Source organism: Bufo bufo, chromosome 2, assembly GCF_905171765.1.
Source record: "Bufo bufo chromosome 2, aBufBuf1.1, whole genome shotgun sequence".
Lineage (NCBI taxonomy): Eukaryota > Metazoa > Chordata > Amphibia > Anura > Bufonidae > Bufo > Bufo bufo.
The window spans coordinates 123,375,945-123,401,500 of NC_053390.1; the positions used below are offsets into that span (position 1 = coordinate 123,375,945).

The 25,556-nt window shown below is 43.1% G+C and overlaps 1 protein-coding gene across 1 annotated transcript in view; it reads left to right on the forward strand.

The window, feature by feature from the left end:
• Positions 1-1,650: 1,650 nt before the first annotated feature.
• The window catches only part of ATP6AP1L (ATPase H+ transporting accessory protein 1 like), an 85,368-nt gene continuing 61,462 nt past the window's right edge, over positions 1,651-25,556 (forward strand). Inside the window, exon 1 of the mRNA XM_040419643.1 lies at positions 1,651-1,847. Coding sequence (XP_040275577.1) covers positions 1,651-1,847 — 197 coding nt within the window. The remainder of the gene's footprint in view (positions 1,848-25,556) is intronic.

Here is a 25,556-nt window from a genome sequence, read left to right on the forward strand (position 1 = left end):
CTCCCATCAGCCGCAGACCTGCTGCTTAGCTTCAGGAGTGAGGATCTGTGTTTGACCTCGCTCCCAGGGCGGCTTTGCTAGCTGGGAGGCTCCCTGCTCCTAGGTCTGCCTTGAGCACCGAGCTGATCACTCGGTGCTCGACTGGTCGGTCTGTCGGTCATGTGACGCTGGCCACGTCACATGACCCTCACTCCCCACTATAAATACAGGCAGCCTGCTGGCCACAGGTTGCCTGTTAATTTAGGTTCCTGGCGTTTGTTGGATACCTGTATACTTACCTGATCCTGTTCCCTGATGATCCTTTGCCTGCTCCTCCTGTACTGCGCATCCCTCCTGGTATTTTGACCTCGGCTTCCACCTGACTATTCTTTGCGGACTCCTTTGGTACTTCTCGACTCTCCTGGTATTTATGACCCTAGCTTCTCCTGACCATTCTTTGCTTATCCCTCTGTACTGAGTTGTCCTCTTGGTTTTGACCCGGTCCGTTCACTATCCGTTATTTGTCTTGTCTGTCCTTCCCGCACATATCCTAAGTTAGGGACTGCCGTCCAGTTATCCCCTGTCATCAGGACTCATGAGGCAAGTACGCAGGGCCAGGGGTGAGGGTGGAGCGCAGTGGTCACTATCCTCCCCCCTGTGTGTGTACGTGACCGTTACAAGCGGCCAGTTTACCCGATTGTGTGTTTTCAATGGGGAGAGGAAAAAGCTGCTATCAGACACTGCTGATGGTGGTTTATCAACATGCACAATCCTTCTCTCCCCCGGCATCATCTTTTAGGGGGAGTAGTGGGGACTGGTTCCAGGTCTGGCCGTCAATAACCTATTGTGGATGGGGGTCCTTTTTAAATCTACACTGTAGGTCAGTTTTAGCTGTAAGATTTGCTACAATCATATCCATTTTGCTGGTATTGAAAATACATTCCAGATTTTCTGCATGCAATCCACAGCATATCTACCATGTGTGAACAGTGATGGTCAGTTCGCAGTGTTCACCAGCGAACACATGCGGGCTGCCATCTTTAGTAAGGTAGACTCACCCGTCCGGCGATGCACAGGTAAGCCCTTACCTGTGCCTGTACCGGCTCCCAGCACAGGTAAGGGCTTACCTGTGCATCGCCGGACGGGTGAGTCTATCTTACTAAAGATGGCAGCCCGCAGCGAACAATGCAAACTGATCATCACTGCGTGTGAACATACCCTGGCATTGAAAACTGGCTTTAAAGAGGTTGTCCGTTATTTTAACCCCACCCCACTGATCAGTTGTTTGAAGATGCTGCAGGACTCCAGTGAGTGGCTACAGCCTCTTCTTAGGCCAGTGACGTCACATTCATCCATCATGTGGCTTAGGTGCAGCTCCGTCCATTCAAGTGAATAGGGCTGAGCTGCAATACCAAGTTGCACTATGACCTCCTCAAAAAGCTAATTGTTAGGGGTGCTGGGAGTCAGACCCCAACCAATCCAATATTGATGACCTATCCTGATGATAGGCCATCAATATCTAACTCCTAGAAACCCCTTTAAAATAAACAACTTGTTAAAAATCGATGTGTATTTTAATAGATATGAATCTATTTTTATGGTTATAAGTCTCACATGTGTGCTTTTATACAGGGCATATATTACAACATAGTAAGAAAAGAGACAGGAGAAATGTCTCATGGAAGTGATCTCCCTCCTCAAAGTACTGTCAATGTCACCAAAAATGGCCAAACTTGTATTCTATTTGGAGTCAAGAGAATAATAATCAGATTTAAGAATCAAACTCAGCTGGACCTGACAAATACAAATTTCAGCCTGTATGACAACGTGGATGTGGTTGATTCGAACTGCAATGAAGAAAATTCCACGTAAGCAAGTATGGATTAATTTTCCATAAATTGTGTATATTAATTGGATCACTGTGTTCATAATTAGTGATGAGCGGCAGGGGCAATATTCAAATTAGCGATATTTTGCTAATATTTTGTAGAATATTCATCATATATTCGCGAATTCGAGATTATATTCTTGATTGCGAAAATCGGCAATGTATTATTTGCATAATGCGTGCAAAATATAGGCGTGGGTCATCTATGCCACATTTTTCAAGCTGGTATCAGAGACTGGAGAAAATGGTTGGCATGGCAGAACATTAGAATAGCTTTACATGCAGATAGAGTGCTCCAATATATTTGCGCTTGCTTATTTTCGGCAATTAATTATGCGCATATTTTTTCGCAATACGTGCAACTTGTATAGAAAGGGGCAGGCAACTTTTCTATTGGTTGCTAGGGATGTTGCTAAGCTGTGACAAAGCCTTCACATTGGCCCACAAGCTAGAAGAAGTGCCAATATTTGCGCTAAAAATTTGCTTTTTGAATATTCGCGCTCAACACTATTCATAATGTACAACATGCCTGACCACCGAAGTTTTAAGCCGATTCGGACAGGACCATTATCATTGTGTTTAAAATCAGTCAATATTGACCTAACAATGATCAATACAGTTATCCTCTTCCGGACACAGGGCGTACAGGTACGTCCTGATGTCCTGGTACTTAAGGACACAGGGCGTACCGGTACGTCCTGTGTATTTCCGATCACCGCCGCGCGGTGGGCGGTGATCGGAACAAGGTGCCTGCTCAAATCATTGAGCAGGCACCTTGGGTCAATGCACGGGGGGGTCCCGTGACCCCCCCCCCCCCGTGCCGGCTTTCGCCGCAAACCACAGGTCAATTCATACCTGCGGTTTGCGGCTTTTCATATTGCGGACGGCGGCGGGCAGCGGTGCCATCAGGTCCCCATGCAGCTGTAGGGGGGACCCGATGGCATGGAAGGCAGCCAATGCAATCCAATACAGAAGTATTGGAATGCATTGTAAAGGGGATTAGACCCCCAATAGTTGAAGTCCCAAAGTGGGACAAAAAATAAAGTGAAAAAAAAAGTTTAAAAAATAAAGATTTCCCCCCCAAAAAATTTACATTTTTAAGTAAAAATAAACAAAAACGTCATTTTCCCCAAATAAAGTAAAAAAAATTGGGAAAAATTAGGTATCGCCGCGTCCGTATCGACTGGCTATATAAACATATCACATGACCTAACCCCTCAGATGAACACCGTAAAAAATAAAAAATAAAAACTGTGCTAAATAAACAATTTTTTTGTCACTTTACATCACAAAAAGTACAACAGCAAGCGATTAAAAAGGAGTATGCCCACCAAAATAGTACCAATCTAACCGTCAGCTCATCCCGCAAAAAATGAGCCCCTATCTAAGAAAATCTCCCAAAAAATAAAAATAAATATTGTTCAGAATATGGATACACTAAAACTTCATTTTTTTTTTAAAAAAAGTATACATATTAGGTATCGCCGTGTCCGTAATAACCTGCTCTATAAAAAAATCACATGCCCAAACCCCTCAGATGAACACTGTAAAAAAAAATATACAAACGGTGTAAAAAAAGCCATTTTTTGTCACCTTACATCACATAAAGTGTAATAGCAAGCGATCAAAAAGTCATACGCACCTCAAAATAGTGCCAATCAAACCGTCATCTCATCCCGCAAAAATCATACCCTACCCAAGATAATCACCCAAAAACTGAAAAAACTATGGCTCTCAAACTATGGAGACACTAAAACATTAATTTTTTTTGTTTCAAAAATGAAATCATTGTGTAAAACTTACATAAAAAATAAAAAAGTATACATATTAGGTATTGCCGCGTCCATGACAACCTGGTCTATAAAAATACCACTTGATCTAGCCTGTCAGATGAATGTTGTAAATAACAAAAAATAAAAACGATGCCAAAACAGCTATTTCTTGTTACCTTGCCTCACAAAAAGTGTAATATAGAGCAACCAAAAATCATATGTACCCTAAATTAGTACCAATAAAACTGCCATCCTATCCTGTAGTTTCCAAAATGGGGTCACTTTTTTGGAGTTACTACTCTAGGGGTACATCAGGGGGGCTTCAAATGGGACCTGTTGTCAAAAAACCAGTCCAGCAAAATCTGCCTTCAAAAACCGTATGGCATTCCTTTCCTTCTGCGCCCTGCCATGTTCCCGTACAGCAGTTTACGACCACATATGGGGTGTTTCTGTAAACTACAGAATCAGAGCCATAAATATTGAGTTTTTTTTGGCTGTTAACCCTTGCTTTGTAACTGGAAAAAAATTATTAAAATGGAAAATCTGCCAAAAAAGTGAAATTTTGAAATTGTATCTCTATTTTGCATAAATTCTTGTGGAACACCTAAAGGGTTAAAAAAGTTTGTAAAATCAGTTTTGAATACCTTGAGGGGTGTAGTTTCAATGTACAGGGGGTCACACATCTTTATATACTGTGTGCAGGGGGTCACGGATCTCTATATACCAGAAATGGCCAACCTGTTGCTCTCTAGCTGTGGTAAAACTACAACTTCCACCATGCCCTGCTGTAGGCTGATAGCTATAGGCAGTCTGGGCATGCTGGGAGTTGTAGATTTGCAACAGCTGGAGAGCCGCATGTTGGCCATCCCTGCTATATACAGTGGTGCGGGTCACACATCAGTATATACAGTATACAGTGGCGGGGTCACACATCAGTATATATAGTATAAGGGTCCATTCACACATCCACAATTTCGTTCCGCATTTTGCGGAACGGAATTGCGGACCCATTCATTCCTATGGGGCAGCACGATATGCTGCCCGGACACAGAATTTGCAGACCCGCACTTCCGGGTCCGCAATTCCGTTCCCGAAAAAAATAGAACATGTCCTATTCTTGTCCGCAATTGCAGACAAGAATAGGCATATTCTATAGTGCCGGCAATGTGCGGTCCGCAAAATACGGAACACACATTGTCGCTGTCCGTGTTTTGCGGCTCCGTGGATTCGCAAAACACGTTGCGGACGTGTGAATGGACCCTAAAGTGATGGGGGTCACACATCAGTATATGCAGTATACAATGGTGGGGGTCACACATCAGTGCATACAGTATACAGTGGTGGGGGTCACACATCAGTATATACAGTATACAGTGTTGGGGGTCACACATCAGTATATGCAGTATACAGTGATGGGGGTCACATATCACTGTATGTATATCACTGTATGGGTCATATATCACTATATACAGTGTGCAGGAAGGAGAGGGCACACATTTATAAATGGTGAGACTAGTGACTGCTGCTGATATCACTGACCTCAGCCATAACTTAAATCCCAGAAGGGGTTAAACTGTTGGTCTGGCTGTCATAAACATGTCAGTGATAACATCACAGAGCAGAGGGGCCATAAACAGGACAGACACTGGGATTGCTCACAGTTTGTGGTCCATAGCACCTTCCTGGCCCTGCTACATCCTCACATGCAGGCAGGATCCTCTCAGTCACTGGCGTAACTATAGGGGTCGCAGCGGTCGCTGTTGCGACCGGCCCCCTATGCCAGTGGTACTGTACTTTTTTCTTTATAAGATGCAGTGCATCTTATAAAGGGAATACTAGCGAGCTCTTCCATAATGGAAGCGCTCACTAGTCTGCAGGAGGAGGGGGAGAGAAGCGCTGTGAGCGCTGTACAGTACTTATCTCTCCTCCTGCTTGCTCTTCTCACGGCCCGCGCTGCTGTGTCCTGGCTGCCTGCAGCGTCAGGACGTACAGAGCGCACTCTGACCTGAGGCTCCAGGAGGTCAGGTGACTGCAGCGTGGGCCCTGAGAAGAGAAGACAGCCAGGACAAGGAGATTGGCGGCAGGAGAGGTAAGTTACTTTATTATTTTACAGTCTGATCTGAGGTCTGATATGGAAGTCTAATGGGGGGGGGGGGGGGGGGGTCTGCAGAGGTCTAATTGGGGTCTGGAGGTCTGACTGGGGGGTCTGAAGGTGTGACTGGGGGGTCTGGAGGTCTGACTGGGGATCTGAAGTGGTCTAATGGGGGGTCTGGAAGTCTGAATGGGGGTCTGGAGGTCTGACTGGGGGTCTGAAGTGGTCTAATGGGGGGTCTGGTGGTCTAATGGGGGGGGTCTGGAGGTTTGACTGGGGGGTCTGAAGGTCTGACTGGGGGTCTGAAGTGGTCTAATAGGGGGTTCTGGAGGTCTGACTGGGGGGTCTGGAGATCTGACTGGGGGGTCTGGAGATCTGACTGGGGGTCTGGAGATCTGACTGGGGGTCTGGAGAGGTCTGACTGGGGGCTCTGGAGAGGTCTGACTGGGGGTCTGGAGAGGTCTGACTGGTGGGTCTGGAGAGGTCTGACTGGGGGGTCTGGAGAGGTCTGACTGGGGGGTCTGGAGAGGTCTGACTGGGGGTCTGGCGAGCGGTGATCGGAACCCGGTGCCTGCTCAAATCATTGAGCAGGCACCTTGGCTAAATGCGCGGGGGGGTCCCGTAACCCCCCTGTGTTGGCGATCGCTGCAAACCGCAGGTCAATTCAGACCTGCGGTTTGCGGCTTTACCTGCGGTTTGCGGCGGTGTGTGGCGGTGCCATCGGGTCCCCAAGCGGCTATAGGGGGGACCCGATGGCATGGAAGGCAGCGCGATGCCTAAGGAAGGCATAGCTCTGCCTTCCGGTGACGAGCCTGTGAGATCCAGCCCCCTGGATCTCACAGGCCGGAAGCTGCATGAGTAATACACACAGTATTACTCATACAGCCAATGCATTCCAATACAGAAGTATTGGAATGCATTGTAAAGGATTAGACCCCCAAAAGTTCAAGTCCCAAAGTGGGACAAAAAATTCTGTGGGAAAAAAGTTGAAAATAAAGTCCCCCCCCAAAAAAATTCAAGTTTCAAGTAAAAATAAACAAAAACATCATGTCCCCCAAATAAAGTTAAAAAAAATTGGTAAAAAATAGGGGGGAAAAAAGTATACATATTAGGTATCGCCGCGTTCGTATCGACCGGCTCTATAAAAATATCACATGACCTAACCCCTCAGATGAACACCGTAAAAAAAATAAAAATAAAAACTGTGCTAAATAAACCATTTTTTATCACCTTACATCACAAAAAGTGTAATAGCAAGCGATCAAAAAGTCATATGTACCCCAAAATAGTGCAAATCAAACCGACATCTCATCCTGCAAAAAATGAGACCCTACCTAAGATAATCGCCCAAAAACTGAAAAAAACTATGGCTCTCAGAATATGGAGACACTAAAACATGATTTTTTTTTTTGCTTCAAAAAATTATATCATTGTGTAAAACTTACATAAATAAAAAAAAAGTATACATATTAGGTATCGACGTGTCCGTCTCAACTGGCTCTATAAAAATATCACATGACCTAACCCCTCAGATGAACACCGTAAAAAGTTTAAAATAAAAACTGTGCTAAATAAACCATTTTTTGTCACCTTACATCACAAAAAGTGTAATAGCAAGCAATAAAAAAGTCACACGCACCCCAAAATAGTGCTAATAAAACCGTCATCTCATCCCGCAAAAATCATACCCTACCCTACCTAAGATAATCGCCCAAAAACAGAAAAAATTATGGCTCTCAGACTATGGAAACACTAAAACATGATTTTTTTTGCTTCAAAAAGAAATCATTGTGTAAAACTTACATAAAAAAAAAAAGTATACATATTAGGTATCGCCGCATCCGTGACAACCTGGTCTATAAAAATATCACATGATCTAGCCTGTCAGATGAATGTTGTAAATAACAAAAAATAAAAACGGTGCCAAAACAGCTATTTCTTGTTATCTTGCCTCACAAAAAGTGTAATATAGAGCAACCAAAAATCATATGTACCCTAAACTAGTACCAACAATACTGCCACCCTATCCCGTAGTTTCTTAAATGGGGCCAAAAAAGTGAAATTTTGAAATTGTATCTCTATTTTACATTAATTCTTGTGGAACACCTAAAGGGTTAACAAAGTTTGTAAAATCAGTTTTGAATACCTTGAGGGGTGTAGTTTATAGAATGGGGTCATTTTTGGGTGGTTTCTATTATGTAAGCCTCGCAAAGTGACTTCAGACCTGAACTGGTCCCTAAAAATTGGGTTTTTGAAAATTTCTGAAAAATTTCAAGATTTGCTTCTAAACTTCTAAGCCTTGTAACATCCCCAAAAAATTTAATATCATTCCCAAAATGATCCAAACATGAAGTAGACATATGGGGAATGTAAAGTAATAACTATTTTTGGAGGTATTACTATGTATTATAGAAGTAGAGAAATTTAAACTTGGAAATTTGCAATTTTTTACACATTTTTGGTAAATTTGGTATTTTTTGATAAATAAAAATTTATTTTTTTGACTTCATTTTACCAGTGTCATGAAGTACAATATGTGACGAAAAAATATTCTCAGAATGGCCTGGATAAATCGAAGCGTTTTAAAGTTATCACCACTTGCAAAAAATGTCCGGGTCTTTAAGGTGAAATAGGGCTGAGTCCTTAAGGGGTTAAAGGGGTTGTCTGCTTTTTTTTTTTTGTATGCGCGCTGCCTTCTCTGCTCTGTTTTCCTGCTCATCACTGCAAATGCTACGGCGAGCAGGTGAACAGAACAGAGAAAGCAGCTCTCATATGAGCGCTGCCCTCTCTTCAAATAGCTGATCATCCGGGGTGCCGAAGAACCCCGGCAGATCTGATATTGCTGACCTATCCTGAGGATAGGTCATCAGTAGTAAAAAGAGTACAACCCCTTTAACATTTCAATATTTGCCTTGGGTAGCAGAAAAGCTAGCTGCACCAGCGCTGAGGGAAGAGGGGGGGCCCAAACTGAACTCTTGCACCAGGGCCCATGAGCCTTTAGCTACGCCCCTGTTCTCAGTACAGGAGATACAAAGAGGGTGGAGTCCTCAAACAGTGAGCTCCTATCAGCCCTCACAGCTTCTCCTCTGTCTCCCTTCCTTCTGCAAAAGTTCCTTTATCTCAGCTTTTAAGAATCCTCCTGCTAAGCCCCTCTAGCCCTGCATAAGGCACCTCTGATACAAGCAGCGTGCTTCTAGGACCCAGACAGCAGCACTCCTTCAGGCATGGACCAGGTAGCTCCTACATGGCTGGAGCAGGGATGGACAAGTGAGGCAGCTGTGAGAGCAGGACAGGAGGGGCCGCGGTGAGAGCAGGGCAGGAGGGGGCGTGCCTTCCAATAACAGGACAGGAGGGGGCGTGGTGAGAGTAGGACAGGAGGGGGCATGGTGAGAGCAGGACAGGAGGGGGTGTGGGGAGAGCAGGACAGGAGGGGGCATGGTGAGAGCAGGACAGGAGGGGGCGAGGTGAGAGCAGGACAGGAGGGGGCGTGCTGAGAGCAGGACAGGAGGGGGCATGGTGAGAGCAGGACAGGAGGAGGCATGGTGAGAGCAGGACAGGAGGGGGCGTGCGGAGAGCAGGACAGGAGGGGGCGTGCGGAGAGCAGGACAGGAGGGGGCGCGGTGAGAGCAGGACAGGAGGGGGCGCGGTGAGAGCAGGACAGGAGGGGGCGTGGTGAGAGCAGGACAGGAGGGGGCGTGGTGAGAGCAGGACAGGAGGGGGCGTGGGGAGAGCAGGACAGGAGGGGGTGTGGGGAGAGCAGGACAGGAGGGGGTGTGGGGAGAGCAGGACAGGAGGGGGCGTGGTGAGAGCAGGACAGGAGGAGGCGTGGTGAGAGCAGGACAAGAGGGGGCGTGGTGAGAGCAGGACAGGAGGGGGCGTGGTGGGAGCAGGACAGGAGGGTCAACCCCTTTAACTGTAGAAAGCTGCACACATGTTTCTCCAGTCCTGATAGATTCCTACAGCGTGGAAGAGGAGGAAAAATAAACTGTCAGTATGGAGTCCAAGATATTTAGCTCCTAGAGAACCTCTCAGACTGGAAGCATTATAACCATCAGCTGCATGAAATATTAGGTTTCTACAGGTTTCAGCCTGTAGATGTAAATACAAATGTTCTACTTTACTGACAAACTAGGTTCTGATTCTCCTTGTATAGGAAGAAATTATTTAGGGGGAGAAATTATTTAGGTCAAAACTTACTGGGAAAAAGTATGCAAAATAGTGCTCCTCTCTAGTTCCACGTATAGATGTCAGCAATCCCCTTCCCTGGTGTGCCAGAAAAGTAATAAGTGGTGTCAAAAAGTCATAGTTTTTTTTGCACAGGCGTCATTTGTGCAAAAAAGTGTGCCTTTTTATGTGTTTTATACTATACTTGCCACTTTTTTTTAAAAAAACGTGGGTGGACAAACTAACCTTCACTAGGAATTCTATGTCTTCCCCCTTCTTGTTAGAGATGTTAACTCTCTTTGACACCTCATCCACATCTCTATACTGCTAAAACTTCTTATTGGCTCTTTGTGGAAAATTAGCTTTCCACTAGGGAGGAGAGGCCCACTTGTATTCATCCACCTGTTACTGGGCTTAAAGAGAAAACCAGTGCATAAGGCAGACAATAATTCTTCCTCTCCCAGGAGAACAACCAAGTACAGCATTGTTTCAGATGAAACTAGTAAGTATGTGCAGACCCAGCAATCTGCCATATTAAATAAACGTGACTCTGTTTGATGATAAGTCACAAACTTATTGTCCCAATCGCCTACTAAATGTTCATTAATGGCCACACAAATAGCAATTAGTCGCGCAACGATGTAGGGAATCAAAGCTGGCATAGTTCTGCTTCTGGGTTCAGAATCTTCTTCGAATGGCTGGTGTTAATCCAAGAGGCCTTTCCTATCAGACATCTCTATAGTAAGCAGGACTTGGTATGGGCCATCAGATCAGGGATCCAGACATTTTCTGATGTTTTTCAATCTCTACACTTTAGATGGTGGGTCCCCTCTTTTTTTTTTTTTAAACTTCTCTTTATTGAAAAGTACATGTACGATCACAAATCAGACAGAAAGGATATGCATCGGTGTACAATAAATGTTTACAATCTTATTTTCCATGAATCATTTCTCACCAGGAAAGGTACAGAGTTGAACATGACCAAAATTTTCTATTTTTTCTTATTTTTAAACCCACTAAACCCTCACCTCCCTCCCCCCTCCCAAAACAAACCCCCATCTCAGATATGCACGAGTTACAAACTTATTTATTATATGCCTAGCTGGTCTCAGAATTATGGATTCGATAATTATGAATCCAGGAACCAATTTTCGGCTAACCCCTCCTTGAAAACCCAGTACTGAGAAAGAGAGAAAGCCGGAGACAGCTTCCGTCCACATCCATCACCCTATCACTATCAGAGGCGACGGAAACTTTTTGTGAAGTTGATACCAAGAATCTGTGGTATCTAATTTCAAATACCATTCTGTATGAACAAATGGAGTTATATGTGTTAGTATTTCCTGGTCTGACATTAAAGCCTCCATGTACTGCCTCCATTTTTTAAAGAAAGGCGCTGTAAGTTTAGTTTTGGCTTGTTCTGCCTGTATACGGTCAAGTATTAGACAATTTGTAGTTTGTTGCACCACTTCTGTTATTGTTGGAACTTTTGATTGCAGCCAATGGTTTAAAAGACACCTCTTGGAAGCCAAAATCAACACATGAAAAGCTGGTGGAATTGTTGAAGATATCTCTGACCGCTCAATATGAAATAGGAGGACCTCTGGATCCATATTAATCTTCAGATTACATTTGGTGCTTAGCATGTCAAGAAGAGCCCTCCAAAAGGTGTGAACTATAGTGCATTCCCACAGCCCGTGAGTGACGTCAGTGTCGGGCATTTTGCATTTCGCACAGTGTGTCAATTTATCAGTCGACATCTTGTTTGTAGATTTCGGCAAGTAAAATCCATAGATTGCTCTATGCATAATTTTAAAATATGTCTCCCACCAAATCTCACTGCCCACCACCTTTCTTATGAGGATCCACCCATCTAGAAGTTGGTCCTGTAAAACCAGATTAGGGAAAAACTTGAGCCATGACTTAAAAAGCGAGGTATCACCCAATTTAGTGTCAACATCTCTTAAATAACCATATATGGTTGCCAGGTCCTTTCTTGGTTCTTTGGATAGCAGAGAAGAGTCAAAAGTGTTGGTTGAAAATTCACGTGACAACTCCCTGATTCTGGAAGACAAGAATGATATCAATTGTTGGTATGCCAGGAAGTGAGATGTCGGCATTTGGTATTTCAACCTAAATTCTTGGAAAGTATAAAATTTACCTTCCTCTCGGTTCCATACGTGTTCTACATTACTAATCCCCCTAGCCTTCCATTGGGCAAATTGGGCATTAATGGATAGGGCCTTAAATTCCAGGTGATCCCAAAGGGACATGCGTTTGGAAAGGGAAGATCAAACATCTTTCTCACTGCCTTCCATGCGGCTATTGTGTCTCTGAATAAAATGCTATGCTTTATACTGGAAGGCAGTTGCGCATATTTAGTATGTAATAGCGCGTTTAAGCACCAAGGTCTGGCCATTTCCTTCTCTACCTGTAAAACTGAGTAGTGTGACGTATTATGCACCCAGTCCAAACTATGTCTCAGTAAACTAGCAAGGTTGTATTTTCTGATGTCAGGAAATCCCACCCCTCCTCTGTGTTTTTGTCTGGCCAGAGTCTTCAAGGATATTCTACTTCTCTTAGATCGCCAAATAAACGATCTAAAAATATTTTGTAGATTTTGAATATCCCTGTGCTTCAGGAGAATAGGTAATGTCTGCATAGGATACAAGAGTTTGCTAAAACTCATCATCTTTATCAGCGAGCATCTACCAAGGAGCGAGATGGGTAGATTTGTTCAGGAATTGAGCTCCGCAGTGATTTTTTTAAATAGAGGAGGATAGTTTAGAGTGTATAAAGTATCCGGCGTCTTACCTATTTTTATACCTAGGTATTTAATACAGGTGTTTGTCACAGCAACTGGTAAATCTTGTAGCATTTTGGGATTTAGACTAGGTGAAGGTCACACTTAGATCTATTGACTTTAAAACCAGAAAGCTGGCCGAAGTGCTCTAATAAATTAAAGAGTATGGGAATATCAGCTTGGGGATGTGATAAGAATAATAAGAGATCGTCCGCGAAAAGTGCGTGTTTAAGGGTCTGGGATTTGATGTTAATTCCTCTAATGGAGTGGTCCTGGTTAAGGGCTCTAGAAAGTGGTTCTAAGGCAATATTAAATAATAAAGGCGAGAGCGGACACCCTTGCCTGGTGCCTTTTTGCAACACAAAATGCTTTGACAGGAATCCCGGAATTGAAATCCTAGCTAGTGGGGAGCTATACAAAGTCTTGATGTATTCTCTAAAAGGTCCTTTAAATCCCATCACATCTAACACCTCATTCAACCATCTCCAGTTCACATTGTCAAATACTTTTTCCTCGTCAATGGTGAGCAAAGCTGGAGACGGATATTATACCCCGCTGACCTGCCCTGAACAAAACCTACTTAATGGGGGGAAATGAGCCAAGGCAGAAAAGTGGCTAACCTGTCTGCCAAAATCTTGGAGATATATTTTAGGTCATTATTAATCAGGGATATTGGGCGATACGATGAAGGTAGGGTACAGTCCTTCGGTAGAACTTTTATGTATGCCGTATTCATATCCTGAGGAATCTTTTGTGCTTGCAAGATTTGATTGTATAGAGATGTAAGAACCGGGGCAATCTGAGGGTTCAATGCTTTATAAAACTCATTAGTAAAGCCGTCCGGTCCCGTTGCTTTCCCATTGCTAGAGTTTTTAATGACCCTCTGAACCTCTTCCACCGTGATAGGTTTATTTAAAATCTCTAGCTCCTCCTGAGAGACCGTCGGCAAGGACAAACTGTCCAGCCATATTTTTCCCTGAACTTCAGCATTCACAGTGGAGGTATAAAGGTCAGAATATAGCTTTTTAAAGATATCCACTATTTGTTTGGGTTTTGTGAACAGAGAACCCTTATTATCCCTCAACGCTGCTATTTGAGTAGGGGGCTTGAGTCCTCCCGCTTTGTTACCATATTTATAGTATTTCGCCTCTTTCTTTTTACCCTCTAATTCCTCTCTCCTCCTAAGCCAACTATCATATGCATTTTTAGCCTCCACCCAGCTTGTTTTGGTGGATGCAGAGGGGTGCAATAAATGTTGTGTGTAAGATTTCCTAAGCAGATCTGTAAGTTCTCGTAATTTCACGTTTACTTTTTTCTTCCAGTTGGCAATATATGCCAGTATCTTGCCTCTTGGTACTGCTTTACCTGCTCTCCAAACCAGCTGGGATTCACTCGTGGGGGAGTTTTCCTCCCAATATTCTAACCACCAGTGATTCAACATTTCTACAAGATTTTCATTGGATACTAGATCTGAAGGGAACCTCCAAAGAAAATCACTTCCCCTCGGCACTGAATCTGTAATTTCCATGATCACCGGGGAGTGATCCGAAATGACTAGATCTCCTATTTCCATTGATATTGTACGCTGCAGAATAGATTCAGTGACCAAGAAATAGTCAATACGTGACCAAGAGTTGTGAGGTTCGAAAAAATGGGTGAATTCCCTATCTTCTGGATGGGTGGATCTCCAAACATCGTGCATGTGTAGGTCAGCCGCAATTCTACCTAATATTACATCTCTAGTTCTAGGTTTAGGTTGATGTTTTGCATCGCTTCGTCTATCCTCTGAGAAGGACATAACCGTATTCATGTCTCCCGCTATTATACAGAGTGGTGTTGTATCTTGCATGACCATGTTGCATAGGTTATCCAAAAAAATAGTGTTGCTCTCATTTGGTCCATAGACGTTATAAATGCTTAAGGTTTTTGTTGGTAATTGAAGAAGAACATGAAGGAGTCTGCCCTCGTTATCTTCCTTACTATTTACGATTTTACACTGTAAACATCTATGTATCAAAAGCAGCACCCCCCCGGATCCATCTGCCGGAGAACCAAGGACCTGACCTACCCACAGACGTTGCATTCAATGAAAATCAGATTTTGACAAATGAGTCTCCTGGAGCAAAGCACGTCTGTGTGTAGGCGTTTCAAATGTCTTAGGACCATGATTCTCTTGTGTGGTGACTTTAACCCCTTCACGTTCCAAGTGACAATTCTAGTCATAGTTGTGTCCTAAAGAAGATATTTTCCGTAACGGTCTGATTCCAAAGATTAAGCATTGACTTTGATATCTGAATAGATAGATGAAAGCACATAAAACCGCTCCCCAATAAACAATGTCCCCCCCAACCCCCCCCCCCTTAGTAACAAACCAAACGCTGCAAAACCCGGACCTCACTTCTTCCCGACACAGCATTATAGCGCGAATCATTATCCCGCTGAGGCAATGAACTGAAGCATTAGTCCACAAATAGCCCTGTGAAATAGTAAAAGTATGCACTGGAGGTCTCATTAATCATAAATGAACTAATGAACAACCAAGTCCGGATACAGTGAGCGTGACGAACATGTCGAATATGTCGAATATCGGGTCATGTCCCGAATAACTCAGTCCCGGAATGAGCTTTGACCAAGTCCGAACAGACACTTCCGGACATATAATCTAGTATTCACTGTATCTCTGACTATGAAAGAGTTATATGGGGCATAACCGATTCCAGTCATGCACTGACCTTTGCACTACGGGAATGCGCGTCTTCAGTTGTTGTCATGCGGAGAACGTTCTCCCTCCTTGCGAAGTATGTTGTGCAAGGTGCTCCTAGCTGCTTGAGGATCTTGGTATGTAGCAATGGATCCCTCCGCATTATGAACTCGTAGGGTCGCAGGGTAAAGTAGGGCGAATTTCACTTGAGCACTGTAAAGATCCGAACAAAGTGAAGAAAATTCCCGTCTTTGTCTGGTGACCTCTGCTGAAAAATCTTCGAATAGAAGAGCTCGGGAGCCCCTTAACATCAGGGGTGTCTTGCTATTTTTGTAGGCTCTGAGTATGGCCGCTTTTTCTGAGTAGTTGAGGTAACGCACTATCACCTGCCTCGGCCTTTGGTTGAGAGCCGCATGCGCTGCTGGTTCTCGGTCCGGTCTCCCTGATGGCAATGGTGTTTGACCAATTCTGTGAGCCCTCTCCACTTTGCAGTGGGCAGGTAGATTCAGTGCCTGAGGGAGTTCTTGCTCACATAACTTTACCAGTTCGTGCAGGGGTATTGTCTCGGCTATACCCACTAACCGCAAATTGTTCCTTCGCGAACGATTTTCCAGATCATCCAATTTCAGCAAGATTCTTTTGTTTTCTTGTTGGAGTCTGGAGTATTCGGAGTGGTAGTGGTTCTGGTCCTCTTCTAGTGAGGTAATTCTCCCCTCTGCTTCAGTTAGGCGGCGGCCATATTCTGCCAGGTCTTGGTGGATCTGCGACAAGGAGGCCGAGACCGTAGTAGAGAAAGACTCCTGTAAATCCAGGAGGATATGTGCCGCCACCTCTAGAGCCAGTTGCTTGTAATCTACAGCAAAATCTTCAGGCTGATCTGACTCTACTCCGGGATCGTCTTCTGATTGTATCGGCGGCATCTCTGTAAGGGCCGAATGGGGGGGCATGATCCGCCATGCTTCGCGCCACAGACTGCGATCTGGTGACCTTCAGTGGACCTTTCTGTTTGTTTCTAGTCCCCATTGTAACTAAAAACCGGTCCATACGAAACTGGTAGGTCTCTGCGTGGGATAGACCCAGATCTTGAGCTTCGTCAAGTCTGGTAAGGCAGGGAGTCAGGCTAGCTACGTGCGGGCTGTTGCGGAGCTTCACTCAGCGCGACTTGCCATGTTGGCGCCAGAACCGGAAGTCCGTGGGTCCCCTCTTTTAAGTCTGAGCCCAGAATGGAAGAAAATACATTTTTGTGAATTCTACTAAGTTGACCATGCAGTGCGAAAACATAAGCAGTCAAGTCCCTGTGCTGGGCATGCAACTGCTGGGGGAAGTACAGGCCCATCCGGTGAACGTTCCCAAACAACACTTGATAAGTGGACATCCAGTGCTCCTGCTTGGAGCAGTGCAAACTGCAAATAGAGCAATGGGGAGGCACTCAGTCCATGGCTTTCTGGATTGATAACTTCAGAGTCCCATTAAAAGAAATGTGTCATCAAAAATTTTACCAGATAGTGACACACTTCCTGTTTATTTAATCTGTTTTATTTTCTGATTGCAGATTTTTTTATTCTATTTCCTGAACATGATTATGGGGTCGAGCATCTTGCCTGAGCTGTTCTTAGCAGGATTTATAAAGCTTTTAAAAAAATTGATTTATGGCAGCCACATGGACCATAGGCACAATGGTCAGGAGGTGACCTTATTGACTTCTGTGGAAGAGTCTTCTAGGCATGCTCTGAGACCTGTGCAGAGGTCATTGTACAAGGAAAGAATAGATGAACTTTGGCAATCACCTGTTGTGAATAAAAGATCCTGACTTATCTATACACAGAGGTGATACGGTATCTCCATATCATTACAGGCAGGTTTAGAATCGTAGATAACTGCAGTAAAATGATCTGTATAGACCAAGATGTGGTGCCTATTATTATTACTATAGGCATGGGGGCCAGTGCAAAAATATAGATATTGACATGGAAAATTAAAAATTACATAATCAAAACTTCTTTAAAATTATGTTAAACATAAAAATGTGATTTAAACACTAAGTCATTATCAGATGACAAATTTCCTTTAAGCCCCTCCCCTTTTCAATTGCTTTGAGTGTGATAGGATGTGTGGGATGCTTGTGAGATACCTAAGCTGTCAATAATTGCTCTCAACACATCTCCAGTGATCTACAGGTCCTTCTAAAAAAATTAGCATATTGTGATAAAGTTCATTATTTTCTGTAATGTACTGATAAACATTAGACTTTCATATATTTTAGATTCATTACACACAACTGAAGTAGTTCAAGCCTTTTCTTGTTTTAATATTGATGATTTTGGCATACAGCTCATGAAAACCCAAAATTCCTATCTCAAAAAATTAGCATATCATGATAAGGTTCTCTAAACGAGCTATTAACCTAATCATCTGAATCAACTAATTAACTCTAAACACCTCCAAAAGATTCCTGAGGCTTTTAAAAACTCCCAGCCTGGTTCATTACTCAAAACCACAATCATGGGTAAGACTGCCGACCTGACTGCTGTCCAGAAGGCCATCATTGACACCCTCAAGCAAGAGGGTAAGACACAGAAAGAAATTTCTGAACGAATAGGCTGTTCCCAGAGTGCTGTATCAAGGCACCTCAGTGGGAAGTCTGTGGGAAGGAAAAAGTGTGGCAGAAAACGCTGCACAATGAGAAGAGGTGACCGGACCCTGAGGAAGATTGTGGAGAAGGACCAATTCCAGACCTTGGGGGACCTGCGGAAGCAGTGGACTGAGTCTGGAGTAGAAACATCCAGAGCCACCGTCTGGAGTAGAAACATCCAGAGGACCGATTACAGACCTTGGGGGACCTGCGGAAGCAGTGGACTGAGTCTGGAGTAGAAACATCCAGAGCCACCGTGGACTGAGTCTGGAGTAGAAACATCCAGAGCCACCATGTACAGGCGTGTGCAGGAAATGGGCTACAGGTGCCGCATTCCCCAGGTCAAGCCACTTTTGAACCAGAAACAGCGACAGAAGCGCCTGACCTGGGCTACAGAGAAGCAGCACTAGACTGTTGCTCAGTGGTCCAAAGTACTTTTTTCGGATGAAAGCAAATTTTGCATGTCATTCGAAAATCAAGGTGCCAGAGTCTGGAGGAATACTGGGGAGAGGGAAATGCCAAAATGCCTGAAGTCCAGTGTCAAGTACCCACAGTCAGTGATGGTCTGGGGTGCCATGTCAGCTGCTGGTGTTGGTCCACTGTGTTTTATCAAGGGCAGGGACAATGCAGCTAGCTATCAGGAGATTTTGGAGCACTTCATGCTTCCATCTGCTGAAAAGCTTTATGGAGATGAAGATTTCATTTTTCAGCACGACCTGGCACCTGCTCACAGTGCCAAAACCACTGGTAAATGGTTTACTGACCATGGTATTACTGTGCTCAATTGGCCTGCCAACTCTCCTGACCTGAACCCCATAGAGAATCTGTGGGATATTGGGAAGAGAAAGTTGAGAGACGCAAGACCCAACACTCTGGATGAGCTTAAGGCTGCTATCGAAGCATCCTGGGCCTCCATAACACCTCAGCAGTGCCACAGGCTGATTGCCTCCATGCCACGCCGCATTGAAGAAGTCATTTCTGCAAAAGGATTCCCGACCAAGTATTGAGTGCATAACTGAACTTAATTATTTGAAGGTTGACTTTTTTTGTATTAAAAACACTTTTCTTTTATTGGTCGGATGAAATATGCTAATTTTTTGAGATAGGAATTTTGGGTTTTCATGAGCTGTATGCCAAAATCATCAATATTAAAACAAGAAAAGGCTTGAACTACTTCAGTTGTGTGTAATGAATCTAAAATATATGAAAGTCTAATGTTTATCAGTACATTACAGAAAATAATGAACTTTATCACAATATGCTAATTTTTTGAGAAGGACCTGTATGTGCCCTGATCACTTTAACTCACCTCTGGGGCTCTATACCTGCAGACTACCTCACTGAGAAGTTTCTTTGCAGTAGTTTTGGCAGAGGCAAAGTCTTGCAGGCCCCAGCTTCAGATCATCCATAGAAGAAATCAGTACATACCAACATATACATACATTTAAGGAATTATTCAAGAAATTTCACATATCTCCTATGAGAAACCTTTTTTCAAACTTTTTTTCAAACATTTAATATATCTCGATGATAAAACACTAATAGGAGAAAAAAACGCAAGTGATTTGAAGAAAACGCAACAAAAACGCAGATGCGTTTTTTGATGAAATTGACTTAGAAGAGATCCCTCCAGAAGAGAATCACCCTCCATATCTAGAAACTGCAGAAATTTGCAAATAGTTTGTATATGTATACACTATATATATTTTTTATATGTGATTTTATGTGATTCTATATGTATTTCTTATACACATATGTCCTATACATTTTTATATTTATTGTATATTTATATCATATAACAACATACTAAGAAGTATATCTTAAGAACGAAATGTCCTATTCAATTAATTATAAGTGGATCAAAATATAAACACAAAACTGCAAACATAATAGAGAAAACGCATCCCTATGAAAAAAACGCACTAAAAACGCAAGTAAGCTATAAGGATAGAAAATTAGATCTAAAATCTTGAGCCAGACTGTCTTTTTGGTGGATTCTGGGTCCAGACCAGGTTTTGAGTAGGACCTAGATCTAGAATAAATTACATTGACTCACAGAATCGGGATATACCACTGAAGAAGGGGAAAGCGTCTCCCCGAAACGCGTCTGGTGTGAAATCTTGGACAAATACCCTGTTTCCTATGGATACAAGTGCACTACAAAGAAGAAGATAAAAAGTTTCCTGTTACCTTAGAAAGACCTCACTACGTCATTGACCTGCGCCTAAAGCTGCAAGTGCGTAACTCTTGTATCGAGCCAGCCCTTGAAACCAGCTGGGAAGCACACGTGGGACGCGACAAACTCCATAGCCGGGACGCCGACTCCTAATACGGAGTAGCAATTCATTCGCAAGCCCCCACAAATAAAGAACCAGGCAAAGGTAAGCCCAGATATTGGGTACAAAATTTATGAGGCAAAATACTAAGCTACCTTAAGGAGAAACAACAAACTGCACTTAGTAATACGCTAAGGACTTTTCTATGTTAACAACCTCCATTAGGTTGAATTGCAATATCACTCTGTTGATACAACGGAGACTGGATACACTTTGCAAAAGAATATCAAACACAAAGGAAAAGTCGTATACAGTATGTGGAACGTTATCTGTGTATTTTTGACACACTGTTAATAACCAAGATTAGTCAGTGGCAATACAGCACATGCGTGCATTTTATATTTGAATATAGGATATATATGCAATATTTAATGTGTTCTTATGAATTGGATATTTATGCCATTTTATAAAATCGATTGATCAACTTTGGAGGAATATTATGTTTGGATTGAGATTAATTGTACAACTGTCCTCCCCCCCTCTGTATAAATCATAGAATTGTATGGGGAAAGCCCAGTGAGGATTTTTTGTGTTATTTCACCTCCATCCAAAGGACATCAAATTTTATTTGCAATTTTTTATTTATATATATTTTTAATTCAGTGTATTTTATTGTTATAGGATTTATGTTTGAATAAATTGCGTCCTATATCTTCATATATGAGTGCCCATCCATATTTCTTTACATACCAACATATACTCATACACACACACACACACACACACACCTACCTTAGGTATAAAATCTACATATATGAAGTCTCTGAAATTGGTAATGAGGGTGGGGTGTGCACTTACCAGTTTTAAGTGGGTTATAACAGGCACATATCTTGATGTAACTGCTGAAAATAGGTAGATGCTGCAGAAATAGTCTGGTTAGGCTTGGCGTGAGATACCGGACTGGTACCAGTGCGCTTTGTGCCGCCGCCGCAGTACAGTAATAGACTGAGTGAGAGGCGTGGTCTTACAACCTACATATTGGACCCTACAAGAAAAGCAAGCTATGACATAACATGATCAGCGGTACACTAACAAATTATAAATGAGTTAATTTTAACCTGAAATCCTGTAGAATAAGAAACTATCTGATCACTTTTAGTTGTAAACTTGCACATCTATTGAGCCCCCCTTTGAATGATTTAAAAAAAAATGTAACCATATATAATAGATTTAGTTAGATGCCTGTTCACATTATACATACTAGCTGATATTCTGTTACCAATAGTACAGGGCCTCTTGGCAACAAAACGCACACCTGTGTGTAGAATGTTGTAGAGTAAGTCATCTTTATATAGTACTAGTAAATACTTCTTAATAACTAACCACCTTGGGGTATTCAGCGCTATAACTGGTACTAAAAGTGTCTGGATCTATCTGCTGATGATTGGGGTCTCTAGGTTTGCTGCACGGACATAAACAATCCTCTCTAATTCTAAGTTTAGCTATATTTTCTGCTTATTTTAATTGAGAAATAGAAGTCTCTTTGTGAAAGCTTAGTTGCAATATTATTGCACTCAGCTTCTTTGGAACTAAGTGAATACATTTTTTACTAAGTGTGATTAAATATAAGATAAAACAGACAAATCACATACAGAATAACAAAAAGTAAATAATCATCACTAGCCTACATATGCAATATGGGGTAGGACTCCGGTCGACCATGCTATAACACATGGCTGTCTACCACGTTATAACACAGGACCGACACCACAGGGTGTACAGTCAGGTCCATAAATATTGGGACATCGACACAATTCTAAGATTTTTGGCTCTATACACCTCCACAATGGATTTGAAATGAAACAAACTAGATGTGCTTTAACTGCAGACTGTCAACTTTAATTTGAGAATATTTACATCCAAATCAGGTGAACGATGTAGGAATTACAACAGTTTGCATATGTGCCTCCCACTTGTTGAGGGTCCAAAAGTAATGGGACAGAACAATAATCATAAATTAAACTTTCACTTTTTAATACTTGGTTGCAAATCCTTTGCAGTCAATTACAGCCTGAAGTCTGGAACGCATAGACATCACCAGACGCTAGGTTTCATCCCTGGTCATGCTCTGCCAGGCCTCTACTGCAACTGTCTTCAGTTCCTCCTTGTTCTTGGGGCATTTTCCCTTCTGTTTTGTCTTCAGCAAGTGAAATGCATGCTCAATCGGATTCAGGTCAGGTGATTGACTTGGCCATTGCATAACATTCCACTTCTTTCCCTTAAAAAACTTTTTGGTTGCTTTTGCAGTATGCTTTGGGTCATTGTCCATCTGCACTGTGAAGCGCCGTCCAATGAGTTCTGAAGCATTTGGCTGAACATGAGCTTAGAATATTGCCCGAAACACTTCAGAATTCATCCTGCTGCTTTTGTCAGCAGTCACATCATCAATAAATACAAGAGAACCAGTTCCATTGGCAGCCATACATGCCCACGCCATGACACTACCACCACCATGCTTCTGTCACGGGCTTTGGTTTGCGCTGAGACACTGTTGCCACATTTGCGCTTGCCCATTTTGCTGTGAGAGCATGCGGTGGCAGTGTCTCGGCCTTCTGGGTGATTGCCGTGACATGGTTGCCATGCATGCTGTTGCCGGTGGTAACGTGTGGCTTGGTATGCTTGTGTGTGCACTTCCCCTTTAAGTTGCTTCCTTGTTCTGTCTGGTGTTGCAAGGGTTACCTCCCTTCCTAGTGTTTTGTGAACACTGGGTTTATGTGTGCGTGGGTGTGGCTGCTTGGGCTATTTAACCTCTGCTGGATGCCTGAAGCTCTGGGGGTTCCTCCAGCCTTGGTGTATGCTGGTGGTTCACTGTTCCTGGCTTTTACCATCTGTCCAGTGAGGGCCACCCTTGTGGTCATTGATGTTATTATGGCGTCTATTTCCCTTCTTATCTTTTGGTTTGCGTGGGTTATGTTCAGGGTGTTGTTTGTCTTGTGTTGTGTTACATGGCTGGTGATGTTTAGTCATCCAGCATGTTTGCTAGACATTCCCCTATCTCACGCTTACTGCAGCTATGGGTGTCCTGGGTTCCTGTGTGGTTGTGGTTTGTGCTGTGTCCTTTAATGTTGGTGTGGACGGCAGCACTTGTGCACGGGTTCCAATCAGTGTGGCTGTGGCAGGTAAGTGTGTTATGGGTTTTGCTTACCTGCCAACTCCATATGCTGTATGTGTTCCCCTTTCCTTGCAGCCTGGCCTCAGATAGAGACTCCTGTTCCTCCATGACTGGGATGAACAGGTTGTCTCTTCCCGGCTCCTTGGTGAGGGATTACCAGGGCGACTCAGGGTCTCTAGAAATCCAGAGTATGAGCCGTCCTACCATCGGGGTCCGCGCATACGGTGAGGAGTCAGGGAGAGGATTAGGGACGCTGTATGAGGTGACCTGCTCCCTTATTACTCCTTTTGGCCAGGCTAATCCCCTTTGACACCGCACGGTGGGGTTTTCCCCCACTCCCCACTGTGACAGCTTCACTGATGAGGTGGTATGCTTAGGATCATGAGCAGTTCCTTTCCTTCTCCATACTCTTCTCTTCCCATCACTCTGGTACAAGTTGATCTTGGTCTCATCTGTCCATAGGATGTTGTTCCAGAATTGTGAAGGCTTTTTTAGATGTCATTTGGAAAACTCTAATCTGGACTTCCTGTTTTTGAGGCTCACCAATGGTTTACATCTTGAGGTGAACCCTCTGTATTCACTCTGGTGAAGTCTTCTCTTGATTGTTGACTTTGACACACATACACCTACCTCCTGGAGAGTGTTATTGATCTGGCCAACTGTTGTGAAGGGTGTTTTCTTCACCAGGGAAATAATTCTTCTGTCATCCACCACAGTTGTTTTCCGTGGTCTTCCGGGTCTTTTGATGTTGCTGAGCTCACCGGTGCGTTCCTTCTTTTTAAGAATGTTCCAAACTGTTGTTTTGGCCATGCCTAATGTTTTTGCTATCTCTCTGATTTTTTTTTTTTTTTTCAGCCTAATGATGGCTTGCTTCACTGATGGTGACAGCTCTTTGGATCTCATCTTAAGAGTTGACAGCAACATATTCCAAATGCAAATAGCACACTTGAAATGAACTCTGGACCTTTTATCTGCTCATTGTAATTGGGATAATGAGGGAATAACATACACCTGGTCATGGAAAAGATGAGAAGCCAATTGTCCCATTACTTTTGGTCCCTTAACAAGTGGGAGGCACATATGCAAACTGTTGTAATTCCTACACCGTTCACCTGATTTGGATGTAAATACAGATGTAGCAGGGTTAGCACTCCAGCTCTTAACTCAAATTTCTTAACTCATCGCATTATCTTGAGACAAAAGCCATTGAAAAGCAATTGAAGCTGTTTGCTTAGATTAGATAACACTCCTGTTTTCGGAGATTTCTGAGGAGTGTTAACTCTGCTCCATCCGTACCCTCAAATTAAAGCTGACAGTCTGCAGTTAAAGCACATCTAGTTTGTTTCTTTTCAAATCTATTGTGGAGGTGTATAGAGCTAAAAATCTTAGAATTGTGTCGATGTCCCAATATTTATGGACCCGACTGTATAAGAAATAGGGCGAATCAATACTTACATCCTACCTAGGATGAAGTTCCAAGTGAAGTCCCCCTTAATCATCTGTGCAGACCACAGTTATTTCCATCAGCCCCTCCTCCAGTTTGCATCATGTATGTCTCTGAGATCACTCACTAAAATAGCACAATGGGGGGATGGGTACTACATTACAAGGAGTTACAAGGACTATCCTTACACAGAATACTAAATCTAATATAAAAGACAAAATTAAAGGGGACAGAACCAATCAATACTTAAAAATACCCTTACAATACAGGCGAGCTTGTATATACTTGCCCAAAAGTAAATTACTTATTATATGAGGTGGATAGCAACTTGATGCACGTAGAATTGAGTTACCAACTATAGGTTTTTCTGTATACCGAGGCATCCACTTTACCTGTACTACAATTACCAGATAGCCATATATCTAAGAACGAAATGGCCTGCTCAGACCACTGTGCTGTAATTTTGAGATTGCAAGCGTTATTATTCATATATGTAACCAGGTCAGCTATAGTTGATGGCGTACACCTCCAAAATTAATAAAATGAATGTACCATTGAATATTCATGAGGGGGGCAATCTATCATCGGGCATCCTTGTAATTGTAAAAAGCATTGATCATTAAATGTGAAAAA